General features: G+C 41.7%; 1 protein-coding gene across 3 annotated transcripts in view; it reads right to left on the reverse strand.

Moving 5' to 3' along the window:
- The window catches only part of ITPRID1 (ITPR interacting domain containing 1), a 46,176-nt gene that overhangs the window by 16,361 nt on the left and 14,388 nt on the right, over positions 1-15,427 (reverse strand). For all 3 annotated transcript variants that reach the window (XM_086742999.1, XM_086743000.1, XM_086743001.1), the window contains 2 exons: positions 12,070-12,662; positions 9,841-9,895 (listed from right to left, as the gene is read on the reverse strand). In XM_086742999.1, coding sequence (XP_086599125.1) covers positions 9,841-9,895; positions 12,070-12,662 — 648 coding nt within the window. The remainder of the gene's footprint in view (positions 1-9,840; positions 9,896-12,069; positions 12,663-15,427) is intronic.

Raw genomic sequence — 15,427 nt, forward strand, 5'->3', positions numbered from 1 at the left:
GTCTCTGTTTTAATATTCCTGCACAACTTACTTATATAATGCTGATTCACTTTCCATGCTGCAGAAATGGTGATGACCAAGCAAACTGAGGTGAGAAAGATCTAGGTGATATTTATTTTCTAACCAAATGCAATACACAGCTCTACAGTTTTCCTGTAAGAGAGATCAGTCCAGGACTGCTTGTCCTTCGAGCAGGGCTGCAGCACTGACCCTTCTCTGTAGAGATGTCTCAGTTTTGTGCTGCATTTCAGGAGAACAGTCACCAGATGGCAGCAGCACATAAACCACAAATTGTGGTTCCTAAGGCCAGCAACGAACTAGAGTTTTTATCCATGCCCTTCTGCAAATTTTATTTTTCAATGACATTATGGCAGAAATTAGATTAACTGTGTTATTAGAATAGTCATATTACTTGAAAGCAAATAATACACTCCAAAATGCACCAGATGTGGCAAAAGCTCTGATTCCAAAACAAATGCAGCTAAGAAATTTGTCTATCCCTTCCTCCCTTTGAATTGAAGGGGAATTTCATGCCAAGCATCTAACACAGTGTGACTGGATGAAAATATATTAAAAAAAAAAGCTCTACATAAAGCAACATCTATTATTCATTGTGCCCCACCACACCGGTAGGTGCTGTATGAATGGAACAGAACAGTCTATGGTCAGAGGAGCTTACTCAGTGAACAAAACCTGGCTCCTCTGAGGTACTTCCTTCTGCTTGTTAAAATCCAGTTAACCCAGCTCTCGCCCAGTCTGCAATGTTCTTCTCCCCCTTGCTTTAGATACCACTGGCATATAGAGTACTTCAGGTATACTTCTATTTTTGTGACCATGAAGCCAGACTCATTGTGAACAAGGGCGGAAAGCCCTGCAGCCCCCATGACTGCAACAACCTCACATGTGGGACACGAGTGCACGGATGCTGTATCCCAAAGAGGTGAGACAGGGCCAGGGGATAATGAAAGGTGGTGGGCACATATGTTGTGTGACAGCTAACGATATTTTGACTCATCTCCATGTTCAGCCCTGCAGTTCTTTATGCGGTTTTCTGTGGGGTCTGGCTGTCATGGCCATAGAATCATAGAATCATAGAATGGTTAGGGTTGGAAGGGACCTTCAAAGGTCATCTAGTCCAACCCCCCTGCAAGGAGCAGGGACATCCCCAACTAGATCAGGTTGCTCAGGTTGCTCCATTGTTAGCAGGAGACACATGCATAGCTCCAGGGGCATGAGGAGTGCGCACACACAGAGCTTTGTCTGTCCTCCTGTGCAGCCTCCCATTCCTTGCCCAGCTCCCTGCAAAGCTCTGCATGCCCATGTCCCCCTAGAAGGACACTGGCCTAGATGCTCTCCAGATATCAGCCATAAGCACTTGAGGGAACCAGCTCACGGAGCATTAAAGACACAAACAATGCCGGCCCAGGGCACGACAGAAATAGCTAGGTAGCAAATCTACGTCTATCGTCAGAGCATTTGGCTCTATTCCTCCTCCAAAACACCCGAGGAAAAAAAGCAGTTTTGCATCAAGTTCCAGCCAAGTTTTCGGCTTAAGATTCAGCGTATGGTATGGTTATGTCTAGCGTGCTCATGGCACAGCACAGTCAGCAGGCAGAGCACAGCAGCCTGGAGCGCTGCCCAGGCTGGAAAACCTGTCTGAAAAGCAGGGTGAGGGGGTGCCCTGTCAGCTCCCTGATGCTGTGGCTAGACAGCTACTGGTACCTGCACAATATGCTGTTGTGCTTTAAAGCTGGTGCACATATTTACTGATTTAAAACTAGCTTCAGTACATCTGCTGCACACTACAGTCAGCGCCGCGACAGCAGGTATAAATATACTCCTTTGTGAAACGCCTGGGGCTGGTGGGTGGGTTGGCTCTTTCTTTCACTCTCTCACATTACAGGTTGTCCTGAGTTAGTGTGTAGAAGGAAGCTTTGGAGAAGAACTGAATTAGATGATAATATTCTGTTAAGCTACTCATTAAAAAAAAAAAAAAAAAGAAAACATTTTATTTTTTCTTTTTAATGTTCATTTCCCCTCCTGCCTACCCAAATCAGAGATGAATATGGGCAAAGGAAGAAGCATGGTCTCTACCTTGTGCATCACTGAAAAGGATGTAATTCCCTGCACTAGTGAACCACTCTGTGCCTCTCTAGAGAGGGTCAGAACTGACATCTGTGGGCACTGGTGACAGAAGTTCACCATCCAGGAGTCCTCACCTTCGCCCCTTTCAAGAATATCCCCAGGACAATTTGGTCCATGACTCTAGAAACTCTCTTTAATAGGTTGGCTGGAGCTAGAGAAAGTATTTAAAGTAGCTGGGAACAAAGGTCATGTCAGATTTGGTAATACAGATCGACATTGTGAATCTCCCACACTGCCACTGAGAGCAGCAGACTCACTGCTGCAAACTGCCATGCTCGGGAGCAAGGCAGCTGCCTTCCCTGAGAGTCAGAGCTTCCCGTCACGTCCCGCCTGTCCTACACAAGAACACACTGCCCTAGAAATGATAAAAGTATAAATGAGTAATCTAAGAGCTGAATTTGACAGGAAAAGAGAGAACACTGTAGGCAGTTCTCTGTGATAAATGATCTTTCTGCAGTCTGGGAGGTTAGGAGTAGTGATGAATCTAGTCAAAACCTGAAATTGCAGTCACTTTGACAATGGTCTTTTATCTTCCCTCAGCTGATGAAACAGCTTCAAACTTTGCCAGGTCCTCCTCCTACTTTTCCTTGAGAGTCAGTATCACTTCCATCTTATTTCAACTGAGCTCCAGCCAACTGTCATTAATTCAGATTCGTGCTGCTGCCAAATGTCGGGAGAGATGGGTGATGGTTGTGTCTGCTTCTGATGAAAATGAGAGGTAGAGCTGAATGTCATCAGCCTACACTGTAGATCACGTTACATCACAACTTCTCCCAGTAGCAGCTGGACAGAGATAATGAATAAAAAACAAGCAATCACAGGGAGTCTCGTAGGGCTTTCTGCGACTGAGAGCACCTCACAAAAGGGAGGATGGCTTCCAGCAACCCTTACAGAGACCCTTCAGAAAAATCACTGAAAAGCCCCTATGTTTTTCGCTAGGTCCTGCAACTTCTTGTTGCAGACTTGTTGGAGTGAGTCCAGAGGAGGGCTACGAAGATAAGAGGGCTAGAGCACCTCTCCTGTGAACACTGGCTGAGAGTTGAGGCTGTTCAGACTGGGGAAGAGAAGGCTCCACAGAGACCTTATAGTGGTCTTCCAGTACCTAAAGGAGGCCTACAAGAAATATGAGGACAAAGGTTTTAGGGCCTGTTGCAACAGGACTCGGGGTAATGGTTTTAAAATAGAAGGAGATAGATTCAGACTGGATACAAGGAAGAAATTTTTTACAATGAGGGTGGTAGAACGCTGGAACAGGTTGCCCAGAAGGATGATGGATTCCCCATCCCTGGAAACATTCAAGGCCAGGTTGGATGGGGCTCTGAGCAACCGGATCTGGTTGGAGATGTCCCTGCTCCTGCAGTCTAAGACTCAGGCTTAGTAAGCCTACCTCTCTTTGCTAGTGCTATCTTCCAGAGGAGAAATGCTAAGTATCAATCAGTAGTTAGCATGTATGTAGAAGATCTATGGAATAGGAATCATATTTCTCATCCATAAAGAAATCAAAGTTCTCCAGAGCATAAGAGATAACCCAGCATAACACCAAAGAACCCCTTCTCACAGGTGTCACTGACACTGAGGGGGATCAACCCACTCATAGGAGCCATGGCAAAGCAATGTGGTGCCATCAGAAAAAGTATGTACTTTCTCACAGTGCTGCCTTGAAGCCTGAGCTGGATGCAGAGTTGGGATTTCAAACTTTGCAGCAAGGTTCAAAGAGTCAGGCTGTGAACTGAAACAATTAATACAGCAACATGTAAATCAGTGACCGCACAGGCAAGGCTCTGATCCTTCTAACCTTCTGTTAAGGCCATAGGAAGAAAAGGCAGAGGAGGGAACATTAGAAAAGACCTTTCAAGCTCTCAGCACAACTTTAGCACAACTAGATTCCATTGCAGAAGTTTTACTGTTTAAAAGGCTATCAGTGTTTATCTAGACTGATATCTCTTAATTATTTGGTTGTCAAAGTATCTGGTTGTCCTCCTGGACACCTAAATTTGGGGCTTTTTTAGTTTTTTTCCCCTCTAAGATTTTAACAACATCAGGATTTATAAATTTCACTGGGCCATCTGCCTTAAGTATGCTGTATGTGCATATCCTTTCCCACTAGGATGAATCAGCCTGCCGCAGCAGGATCTAAAATATGACACATACATGCAGCGAAATGTTATAGATGTGCAATGACTTTTAGGAATGTACTCACTGAAAATCATACAGCTCCTTAAAGCTCCTGGGATGGCTGCTTAGAGCCGAGGGCTGCAGGCAGGGCCTACTGACACCACTGGTGGATGGCACGACCTCCGGACGCTATTTCAAAAGTCTGCCAGACTTCCTTTCTTTGCTACTGGTGAACGTGGCATCACCACCTCCTGGGTCTTTATATCCATTGCTGAACTTAGACATGTGCATGTGTTTTCGATACACCAAGGAGGACTCTGCCAAAGTGAAGCAGCCAGAGTATTCTGAAGAGCTGCAGAAATAAATTGCCTTTCTAGGAGGACTTCTCTGAGGGGACCAGACAATTCGGGATATTTCTGGACTGGGAGAAGATGCAGGAAGATTCAAAGACTCATCATTTCACAACTTTGCTTTTCATTTTGGTCTTTTGTCTCAGTCTCTGCTCCCTGGCAGTTTCTGCTTCTTTCTGGGACCACATGACTTTCCCTCCAGACTTCTTCAGGCTACAAAATGCATTAAAATTATACACCTTCCTCTTATTCTCACTTACAGGTCCCTTATGTAAGAAACAGGAAAAAATAAGAAGGCCTTTACATGGTTCATATGCAGAAGATATTAAAAATATGGGCTGTGATGTCATAAAACAAATGGAGACAACCCAAAGTAGCTAAAGAAGGTGGATGTCTCCTTTGTGCCAGGTCATCTGCAGAAGATAAAACTGTTGCAAAGAGGGATCTATCTATTATGGATCAATTATTATTCATCATGCTTTATGAACGGACAACTCATATTTGGAGGCTGTATGTGGTCATTAACCAACGCCAAAGTTGAGTATAAATATCAATATCAACACAAGAGTAGTTGTAGGAGATTCTTAAGTTCAGCTCCTGATTTTGATTCCAGCTTTAGCAAGTCTTCCCTTTGGCCATCTCTTTGCCTTTCCCTTTCCTTTAACCTGTACTTAAAGCTAAAAGTCACTGCGTTGTATGTGAAGAAAAACTGTGATGTAGGCTCTACAGCAAGTATGAAATACTAAATACCTGTTCACTTCTTTATGCTGAAAATAGAGAAAGGTACCCAGAAAGTCCTGTACTCTTTGAAGTATAGGAAATATGCATGTTTTTTTCGTGCACTTTTGAAGACATTGCTCCTTCAGTTGCAGGTAAACGTTACAATGGATAATAGATAATAAACAGGATTCGCGTTGTTGGCACTCAGTCAATTAAAAGAAATACCAATTGCATTCTGTGAATATTCCTGTGGTGCCAAACCATCAGAGGAGTGGGTGAGTAGGAGGAGTGAAGGTGTGATAATTGAAAGAATTGCTACTTGGTATGTCACAGGAGCTAATGTGTTAGCTCAGCATGCGGGGAAGCTAGGACGTTCCCAGCTGCTGCAAAAAAATGGGTGTATGCAATCCCTGGCATCACTCGTTGGGACAAGATGAATCACAAGCGCTTTGGTAGTGAGCTACCATGTCACAGTGAGCCAGATGGAGGTGGTTACTTTCCTGATTGATTGCCTCTTGGGCTACCAAGGGCTTTTCCAGCAGGCTAATGCCTTTCTGTTGGCACTCAAGAGCCCAGGAGCTCTGTGTCCACTTGGGTCAGCACCGCGTAGGAATTCCTGCCTCTTGGTTGCGTGGCCTCCCCACAGAGGGAGAGGAAGTAAATAAGGAGCAAGGGGGAGTGGGTGACTACGACGTGCATTGAAATAACACCGACTTCCGATGCTTCCCTAATAGATGTTGCTGCTAATGAATTTTCAGGCACGTGCTGAGTTAACGGGGGTGAGCTACATTGGAACATCCTTTAGTTAAACCCAGTGCTTTACAAAGGCTAATTGAAAAAGGAAGGAGCAGCAGGGGTGGGGGAGGAGAACAAGTCAGAAGAGGGGGTGAAGGGGGAGAACAGCTCTATTTTTCAAGTGCTGAATATGAAATCTCTGCAACACAGATGAGTTTACGTGCAAGCCTGCACCTCATCAGGGCAAAGATACAGTGAGTGGAGTAAAGTAATTTTCCTCTGCACACAGCATCCCCAGCCCCTTACCCTGCCCAGCCAGCTTCCTCAACGGTGAGCTTTAGAATATAAACAGCCAATAAGTAAGGACAATAACTGTAGTTCCTGCTGAGAGCTAACTCTGCCTGTCATGCATTTGCTGGGTCCTAATACAGGACAGTGAATAAAGCTTCATTACAGAACAATGGAGTTAGCTGCCAGAGCCTACAGATTTGAATAAACAACAAATAAGCAACATCTGCTCCAGCATATGTGTATGGTAAAAAAAAAAGTCACAAAATAAAAGAATTTGTAAATGCCAAAAGCAACACTAAACTGCCAGTGCTACTGTAGAGTGAATTTTTAATTGCACATGCATACAGGCAGGCTGTGGGTATTAGTCTCACATATGTCTGGTTGCTGCCAACCTGGGAGTATAGATGAATTTAATTAAATAAGGATTATCCCTTCTCCCCAGTACAATTACTTATTTATAACAATGATAAAATTGCCTAATAAAAAAGATTGTAATATTTTTTAAAACAGAGCTAGAAAACACTCTGCTTTCTCTGTATGTCATTCAGGGATGTTTGGGGTGTTTGAGCGCCTTTTAAAATTAAGTCTCAGCATTCTGCCAAGAGAGAGGGGGAAAAAAAAGCCTTATCATAAAGCCTACTGCAGTTAAACAGCCAGAATCTACATTATGGAGAAATATAAAGAAGACACACAGCAGCCAGGGAATTGGCTTTCATAGGGAGTGTGGAAAATGAAGCAATTGGACTAAAATTGAGGCCAGGCTACAGAGCCAAGGGACAATACCACTGGGACAAGTACTTCCATAAGTCACCCGTCTCTAATATGCTCCATCTAGGCAAAGCAGTCTGTTCCTATCTATCTCTATTTCTTCTCATAGTGGGAACCTCGCACTTTCCCACCCAGGTGAGCTCCCATTTCAGCAGGGTCATGTCAGGCTTTCACATCTTCGTCATCACTCATACTGTTTCCAACAGAGCCACAGCCACATAAGAGTGGGTCCTTATGGTATTAGGCACTGCATGAGCCTTGAAAAATAAGGAGCCTGTGCTCCAGGGAATTTGGAGGCCAAGTCTAGATTCAGGCATGCCCTCCTGGGAGCTGTTTTCATTGTGTAGGCTCTTGATAAACTTTATTTCCCACTCAGTACCTACTTTGAGCTTCTACTTATGGGTCTGAGACAAATTCTGATTAATTTGGTAGGAATCTTTTAAAGAGCTAGGCATTATTCATTACTAACAATACAACGTTCACAAGCAGTAATTTTTAGACTGTTTCCATGATGCACAGCAAGTTGAAGTTGCAATAAAACTCCCATGGGTATGGAGGGGCACACCATTTAAGAGCAGTGGGAAGAAGAGGAAGAATATGAAAAAAAGTCTGTAAAAAAAAAGCCAGAAATCTCCACTTTAAATTTAGGCTAAGCATAAATTACACTAAAACAACAGAGAAAGAGAAAGAGAGAGAGATATTCCAGTGTTTAAATGAACTCTAAAATAGTATTAATGTTCTGCAAAGGCATAAATCTTACTTAAGTGCAGTTTACTTGCATGCTTTTCATTGATCACTCAAATGGATGATAGTCTTACCAGAATTAAAAACAAATAATTACTTTCTGCATTTACTGTCATGAAATCACTACTAAATACACGCTTATTCTTATGTCTTAGAAGAGTATTCAGGGCATGTAGTTATTTTTTTTCCCCTTATGTGTTGTGATTTATATACCTATACAATCTGTTAAATTCTTTAACCAATACCCTTCATCATTAAATAGCGCAGTCATTTTTTAGAGATAGACAAAGAAAGGAAAATAATATTTGTGGGTATGTTATTACATTTGGATTTTTTTCCTCACTAGGCTATGTCCACATTCTCTTTTTTTTTTAATTTCTCACTGAATTTTTGTCCAAATGGTGTTTTTTCACAGCACCAGTCCTGGGAAATGGCTATTCTTTGTACAATTGACTAATATGAACAAGACTACTGGTATGGGGCTTGCCTTTGTTCCTGAAGGTCAAGGCATCTATCAGAAAACAAAATCAAAGTAACCTCATGTAACTCAGGTGAGAAATCACAGTCTGAATAGCCTGACATTAAGCCCCAAAAGTCACTGGAGCCATACATTGGCAGACTGGACATATACAACCTTGCCAAAAGGTGTGGCAAGAGCAATTGAAAATCATAGGTATGCAATCTATTACACCATTAAAAAAAAAACCAACCCTAACAAAACAGCAAATGTATGCTTACAGAATACAAAAATAAACTCTCAGGAACTGAGGAATTCATTATATACTCCATCACATTTACTCAGCTCTTACATTCACCAAGAAAACCCCATTGACTTTGGTGAAAACACTGACCTCACTGAAGTCAGAGGGACTTATGCCACCACCTTGAACAAGCTCACGATTTTACTCCTGCAAATCCAGCTATCACTCCAGCTAATGGCATCTGTGAATGACCAGCACCAGTAGACATCTGAATTTTTTTTTAGATTCCTGTGTATGAACTTGAGTTGCTAATTATTTGTGCTGGCTCTCCAAAAGTGATCTAATGTAGTCCTCAAAAGGTGAGGGTTCACCAAACTTTCACTTTTGTCCCTTGCTATCTGCGTTTCTTGCTGTGTATTAATAATTTCACATTAAATTTTTGTCTCATTTAAAACCAAAAAAAAAAACAAACCCAAAAACCCAAACAAAACTGCCAGTACTGCTCTAAGCACTGGTTGGAAAGGGTCATTAGAGAGTAAGGCCAAGAGCTCCCTGCTCTGGAGGCTGAACAGCCATTTCTTCAACATCACCACCTCTGCCAGAAAACGCTTCTCAGGATCCAAACTCAGATTGCCCAAAATGACAGCATAACATCTGGTCTAACAGCTTTGCTTTTAATCCTTTCATAAACCCCTCAAATAACTTATTTTCTAACACACGATTTAATGCTACGTCAGCTCATGTGATGGCAGTCTATGTGATATAGGAGACTCATGATGGCATAGAGGCCACGCTGCCACCAGAACATCCCGGCTACACAATCCTGGTTGAGTTGCATATGCAGCGGCTGCAGAGCCACTACTTCCAGTCTCCTGGTTGACTTCTCTCCTAGGGATCTGAGAGTTGGCAGATAAGGGATCATCTTAGTCTGGCAAATAACTCACCAAGCAGGAGTGAAGCTTTGGTGTCGCTTGGAAGAGTAGAGAGAGGTCTGCTTAAAGCATCAGGGAGGGACCCCACACACTCAAAGCTGTGCATGTGAGGTACCCTCTTTGTGTGCACTCGTTGTGTCTCCCTGACAAGCTGAGGATATTTTACAGCTCTGTGATTTGTGAAATCATATCATCTAGACTGACATGTCTAGAATAATGCATCCAAATGCCAGAGGTTATGGAAACAGAGGGAAAACATACTGTTTGGATAAGTTTAGAAGCAGCTACATGGGAATAGCGTTTTAAAAACTGGCAAATGGTCTGTTTCTTAACACTCACCTGAAGTGGTGTCAGGAGCATTTCCACATGGAGTTTCATCCTCAAAACTCTGAATCTTAAAAGAAAAGGAAGAGAGGAGGAAAAATTATTATTGATGGTAATGATTATAAGTGTATGCCTTGTTATTGGGGGGGAGGGTAGGAATAAAAACCAAAAGAATTCCGGACATTTCAAAATGAAAACATGAAATATTTCAGATGGTTCCTTTTTGGTTGAATCCTTTTAAAAATATTTGTTCCTGTCATAAACTAGGCTCTAGTCTCAGAACCTTTCCAAGCCTTGCTCAAAGTAATCAATACATAAAGGTTCCCAACATGTAACAATCTTGTTTGAATAGCCTCAGAGAAAGAGTCCTTAGGAAAAAATATGAATTAATAGAAGAAAGTCAAGGAAATGTAACCATATGGAGGCAAATTCTTGCCAAAGAGTGTATGTAAGGTCAGAATTTTTTTCCTCTAGGAATGAAGACCCGTTTGACTCTTCCATAGTATCAGGAGGAGCATCATGTCATGATGCTGCATAAACTCCTGCAGAAAAAAAAAAAACAACAAACAACCAAACATTATAGAAAAAGGGATCTATTAGATACAAGTAAAACATGAACATGCATGTTAGGTGTGTCTTCCATGCAGTCTGTAGCTCAAGAAATCTCTAAGCCCCTCATTGTCAAAAGCTAGAAGAATACAAGACAAGAATGGCTTCATACATGACTGTTATTCTGTTTCCCATATCTGCTACTGGCCATTGCCAGACTAATGATTTAGGTGGCCTGATGGTTTCAGCCAGTGCAGGGTTCTTACAGCCTTAATTTAATGATGTAGTAGAGAATACTCAGAAGTTAACCAATATATGCCCTGTCTAATTTGAACACACAGCATTCACCAAATTGTCTTAGACATCAGACTGGGGAGTTTACAATCATCTGCATTTCCTGCTCTGTCAATGTTCTCACTTTTGTGTGAGCCTCTAGTCACAGAGCTGCAAGTTCAGCATGCTAAGTGCTTTACAAAGACATATGGGCTGCTTTGGGACTATAAATTTGTTGTGCCAGAGATTTCTGAAAGACACCCTCTTCCGCACCAAAGCTGATAATCAGGCCCATGCTCTGTCAGCTCTGCTGACACAAAGGATGAACCAAACCTTTCTCAGAAAAATACACCCTTGGAAGGACTTGAAAAGTTAAATATCCTTTGCTTGAGAAGAATGCCATCACCTTAACCTGACCTTTTCCAATGCTTTAAAAACTGGAAATTTTTTTAAGCCTCCCACCTTTTCCAGTAATTTTCTGCTCCCTCCCTTCCTTCTCTCCCTCCTTCCCTCCCATGCTCCATATGTTTGCAAGGGGCTGACAACCATCTGATTTCTCCTCCTTTCTTTGATTCTCACAGCAGAGCCTGATTTTTGGACTCCTCCCTTCTCCTCATTCTTGAAGGATGTCTGGAAAGGAAAGAGTATTCCTGTTGGCATCCTAGTGGAGTCTGTATCATTGGAGAATATCCTACCATAGCCCTTTTTCTGCAGTATGGACAGAAAAACTGCTGCTCACACAACAACTCTAGATGTAAGAGAAGGACTGGAAAGTATCATGGTCTCTGCTACTTCATGTTGAACCCCTACCGACAGCCCACTGTGGCTAAAACATACAGATAGCTGAGTATCATGGACTTTGCTGACTGGATATGAAAAAAAGCTGCAGTTCTGAGTTACTCTGGTTTTAGGCCACTCAGCTTACAGAGTAATAAAATATTTCAAACATTGCTATAACACCGAGGCTAATTTTGTGATGCAACTTTCTGAAAGCACACACCAGAAAATGAACTTAGGGGAAAAAAATATATGAAAAAATAACCAAGGCCAGTTAATGACTGGATCTGTAAAAATATCCTTCACCATACGTATTGGTGTTCCTGCAACTTCATTCTATTAAAAAAAAAAACCCTAGCACTGCGTAAGACACATTAGCATCTTACACTACCATACTGACTGAATGAATCCTACCTCAGTAACTTCTGCCAACTTCTTTGACAGTATCCTAATATAAAGAAAATTTAAAATAATCAAAACCCCAAATGAGTAGTGTAAATCCTACTGGTTTTCCCTGTAATGTTGCCACATGGTGTTTGGAGTCATTTACTCTAGCTTCCATCCTGAAAAAGAGAATCCAAATCTATAGCATAAATATGGGTGGAGATACATTGCTAGCAAGCAATACACAAAAATCCACCTCACCTCTTCCATTTCAAATGAGTTTGGCAGCTTGCAGTTTAGGTCGACTGGTTTTTTGAGCGTGTGGGCCACATACAAAGGCGGCTCCTTTCTTGGCCTATCTTTGGCAGGCACCTCACACGCAGGAGAAATGTGGGGCTGTTTTGCAGCTAGGTGGGAAGTAGTCCAGGTTTTCCCTGACGGAGCCAGTGGACACTGGGATGTAGGATATGCCGAGGCACCTTCGTCTCTGAGCGTTTGCTCCTGGGTCAGACAGCCCAACGTAACACGTGCAGAAAAGCCCACCTGGACTCTTCCTTTCTCAGCAATATCTGCACAAGAATGAAGTTGCTCTTTCTTGATAGCCAAGTTGGCTTCCACAGGTGCCAGCCAGCCCTGTTTCAGCAGTGCTGTCTGCTGAGAAGCCCTTTTCAGGAGCTGACCTATTCTTCTCCGCTTTACTCCTGTGACCGCAGGTCTGCTCTTTGCAGCATCCAAGAGACCAGTCTCATCCTCACCAGTGTCCTGTGCTTTGGTCTGTTGGGTGTTGACGTTGGTCAGCAAAGATGAGAGGGCACTGGTTACGTGGTCAAGTACTTCCAGCTGTCGAAAACGTTCTTAAGTTTGGCAGAATGGAAGGCAACATGGTTATTAAAAATACAATTTGAAATAATCAGGTACAATGATTATTCAAACTTGTCATTGCCAAGAAACATACTAAGTACCTCATTCAAAAGTTATTAAATTTTTCCATTTACTTCCGGAGATCCATTCAGGCTACATACAGATGTCATTGCATAGTTCTTTATATTAGACAAACATGCACGATTGAATTTGTTGCGTCAAGTGCAGCTGAATACTCCTCTGTATGAATAAAGGTTGCAGAATCCAGCCTGAAAGTCTCCAGTTGGCTGGGCCAGACCTGGATGCCATTTTTGAGGACTTATTAAAATTTGTGTGAATAAAATTATTAAAATCTCATCTCAAATGTTTACAACTGGCAGTTGTCCAGGATAACTGCAAAATGCATATAGTCATTAACTGATAAAAACTGACTACAGAAGCTATGTTCTCATTTTCATAGCAACACAAAGCAAAACACTTATCCCCGAGAAACATGTAGCTGATGTTGTATAAAGGTTCCCAGATTTCTTTCGTTCCACTAACCTCCTGTAATTTCTCGGTCATTTTTTCCATGGCATAACTTCTAAAGAGAAGTAGATAATGTTTTCTCCTAGGGATCCTGGAGATTTCCATCACTACAACACTATCAAATTATTTACACAAAGAAACGCAATGCATTTGCTTGCAAGTTGTGTCTGTACCTATCCCAATGCAATAAATATATCACCGTGACTCCTCCCTCCTTGAGAGATTCACTGAGGACAGTAGACGGCAAAATGTTAACTTTCTTGGTTGCCATTTCTCTTACAGAGTAGACAAATATACTGCATGCAGTCTGCATGCAGGCTGTTGATAATGCTGCTGCACTGACAACTAGTCAACAAGTTAATATTTAACATGGATCTGAGTTGGTCCTTTGCACTGGGGACAAATACCGTGACATATAATTCCTGATAGTTACTATATCTCAAGAATAGTCCTTTTTTTTTTTTCCCCAGACACTGCCTGAGGAAAATGTTGCAGTCACTGCCACTTTTTAAGACATGGTCAAAGGTTTCACCTGATGTTGTTTAAAGGAGTCATCTGATCTATCAGTACACAAATTACACAGTGTTGTATAATTCCATGTGCTTAAGTTTGGGGTGCCAGAGTAAATAATTTTTGGTTTTGGACATCCATTGTGCTACCACATGCTCTCCATGTAAAGCACATCTTGTCCTCAGTATTTAATCTGGCTCCCACTACGTCAGGCGATAAAAATGCCAATCTTTGACTGACAGTGGCACAGCAGCCCAGTCTTTCTTTTGATTTGAACCAGAACCAAACTTGCAATTTGAAATAGTTTTTACACACTGCTTAGCTTTTGTAAATTATTTCAAAGAGCTTGAGACATCTAAAGAACAACTCAAACAACAAGAGAAATGAGCAACAATTAAAAATCTTCTCACTCATGTGCAATGTAATAAATGCACAGGTCATGAAGAAATTGTGTCAGGGACAGCCTTGCTTCATGGACTACTTCTCTCCAGGCAAGCAGTCCCTTCAGTTTCTAGGGGTGGTCCCCAAGGATCGTGCCTCAAATAGGCAAGAGCCTGATAAGGTACCTTTAGTCCCTTCAGCCTGCTGCAAAATAGTCTAGATCTGTAGCACAGATGAGATATTAAAGGATACAAACACAGATTCATTTTCACCAGAAACTTCAGCCAAAACAGAAAATGTCCATTCTGCAAACAAGGTAAATGAATCTTCCCTAGAATCTGTACCTTTTATAGGGCTTCTAATGGCTTTTTGATCAACCATTTTATAACTTACAAGGGGAAGCTCACAGTTTTGTTCCTCCTTCCTTAAATCTGGTATTATGCAGGCTGACATAGTTACCTACATGAAGGATTTGGAAAATCTTCAATAGGCCCACAGTGGAATGAAGGAAAGCAGAACATTTTCACAGCCAGCAAGAATTTTTCAATCAACATCTTTTTTTTTTCACAGAAAATGGCAGAATTTAGGGAAAAAAAATCAAAATTTTCAGTGGGAAAATCAAGACATCTGAAATTGCTCAGTTTTTCTCAGGAAAAGTAAAAATGAAATTTCAGCATTGTCTACTTTGTCATATATTAAAATATTTTCCTTTTTTTAGATTTTTTCAAATTGAGTCTTGGCAACACCTCCTTTGCTTGAATCAAAGCTGTACTTCAGAGAATGCATTTAGCAATTTACATTTCATTTCTCTTCTAGGGGTAGATTTACTGGCTAACATATATCTCCCTTCTCCTAGCTGACCAGTGGTGGGCACAGAACAACCACGCATCGTGGAAAATGCTGTCTACCTAATACACTCATCTCACAGAGGAGAGTGAGACTTGAACTACAGCTCCAGTGAGGGGTTGCAGCAGCTGTGACAGACAGAAATGGAAGTGAAAAATCCACAGATACAGGATATCAAACCCCAAGTTCATTTAGATATGGCAGTACGGAAAGGTGGTACTGAAATGTAGTGGGTTTTTTTTTTTAATTATTAAGTGTCAGATGGAAACATTTCAAGATTTCTGAACTAAGGCATTCAGAAACTTGAAGTTTTCAAAGAATCTGGGGATCAACATATCCAGGAATATAATTACTTTTCACTTAACATAACTTCTGATTGTCAAGTGACTTTATTTCTCCAGTTAGGAAGTCAAATACCACTTCTAATGAGGTCAGTAGAATTTTCACCACTGGGAATAAGCTTTTCTTTTGGATTTGGCTGAGAAACTGAAGG

This window comes from Chlamydotis macqueenii, chromosome 2 (assembly GCF_036417535.1).
Source record: "Chlamydotis macqueenii isolate bChlMac1 chromosome 2, bChlMac1.mat, whole genome shotgun sequence".
NCBI classification, from domain to species: Eukaryota; Metazoa; Chordata; class Aves; order Otidiformes; family Otididae; genus Chlamydotis; species Chlamydotis macqueenii.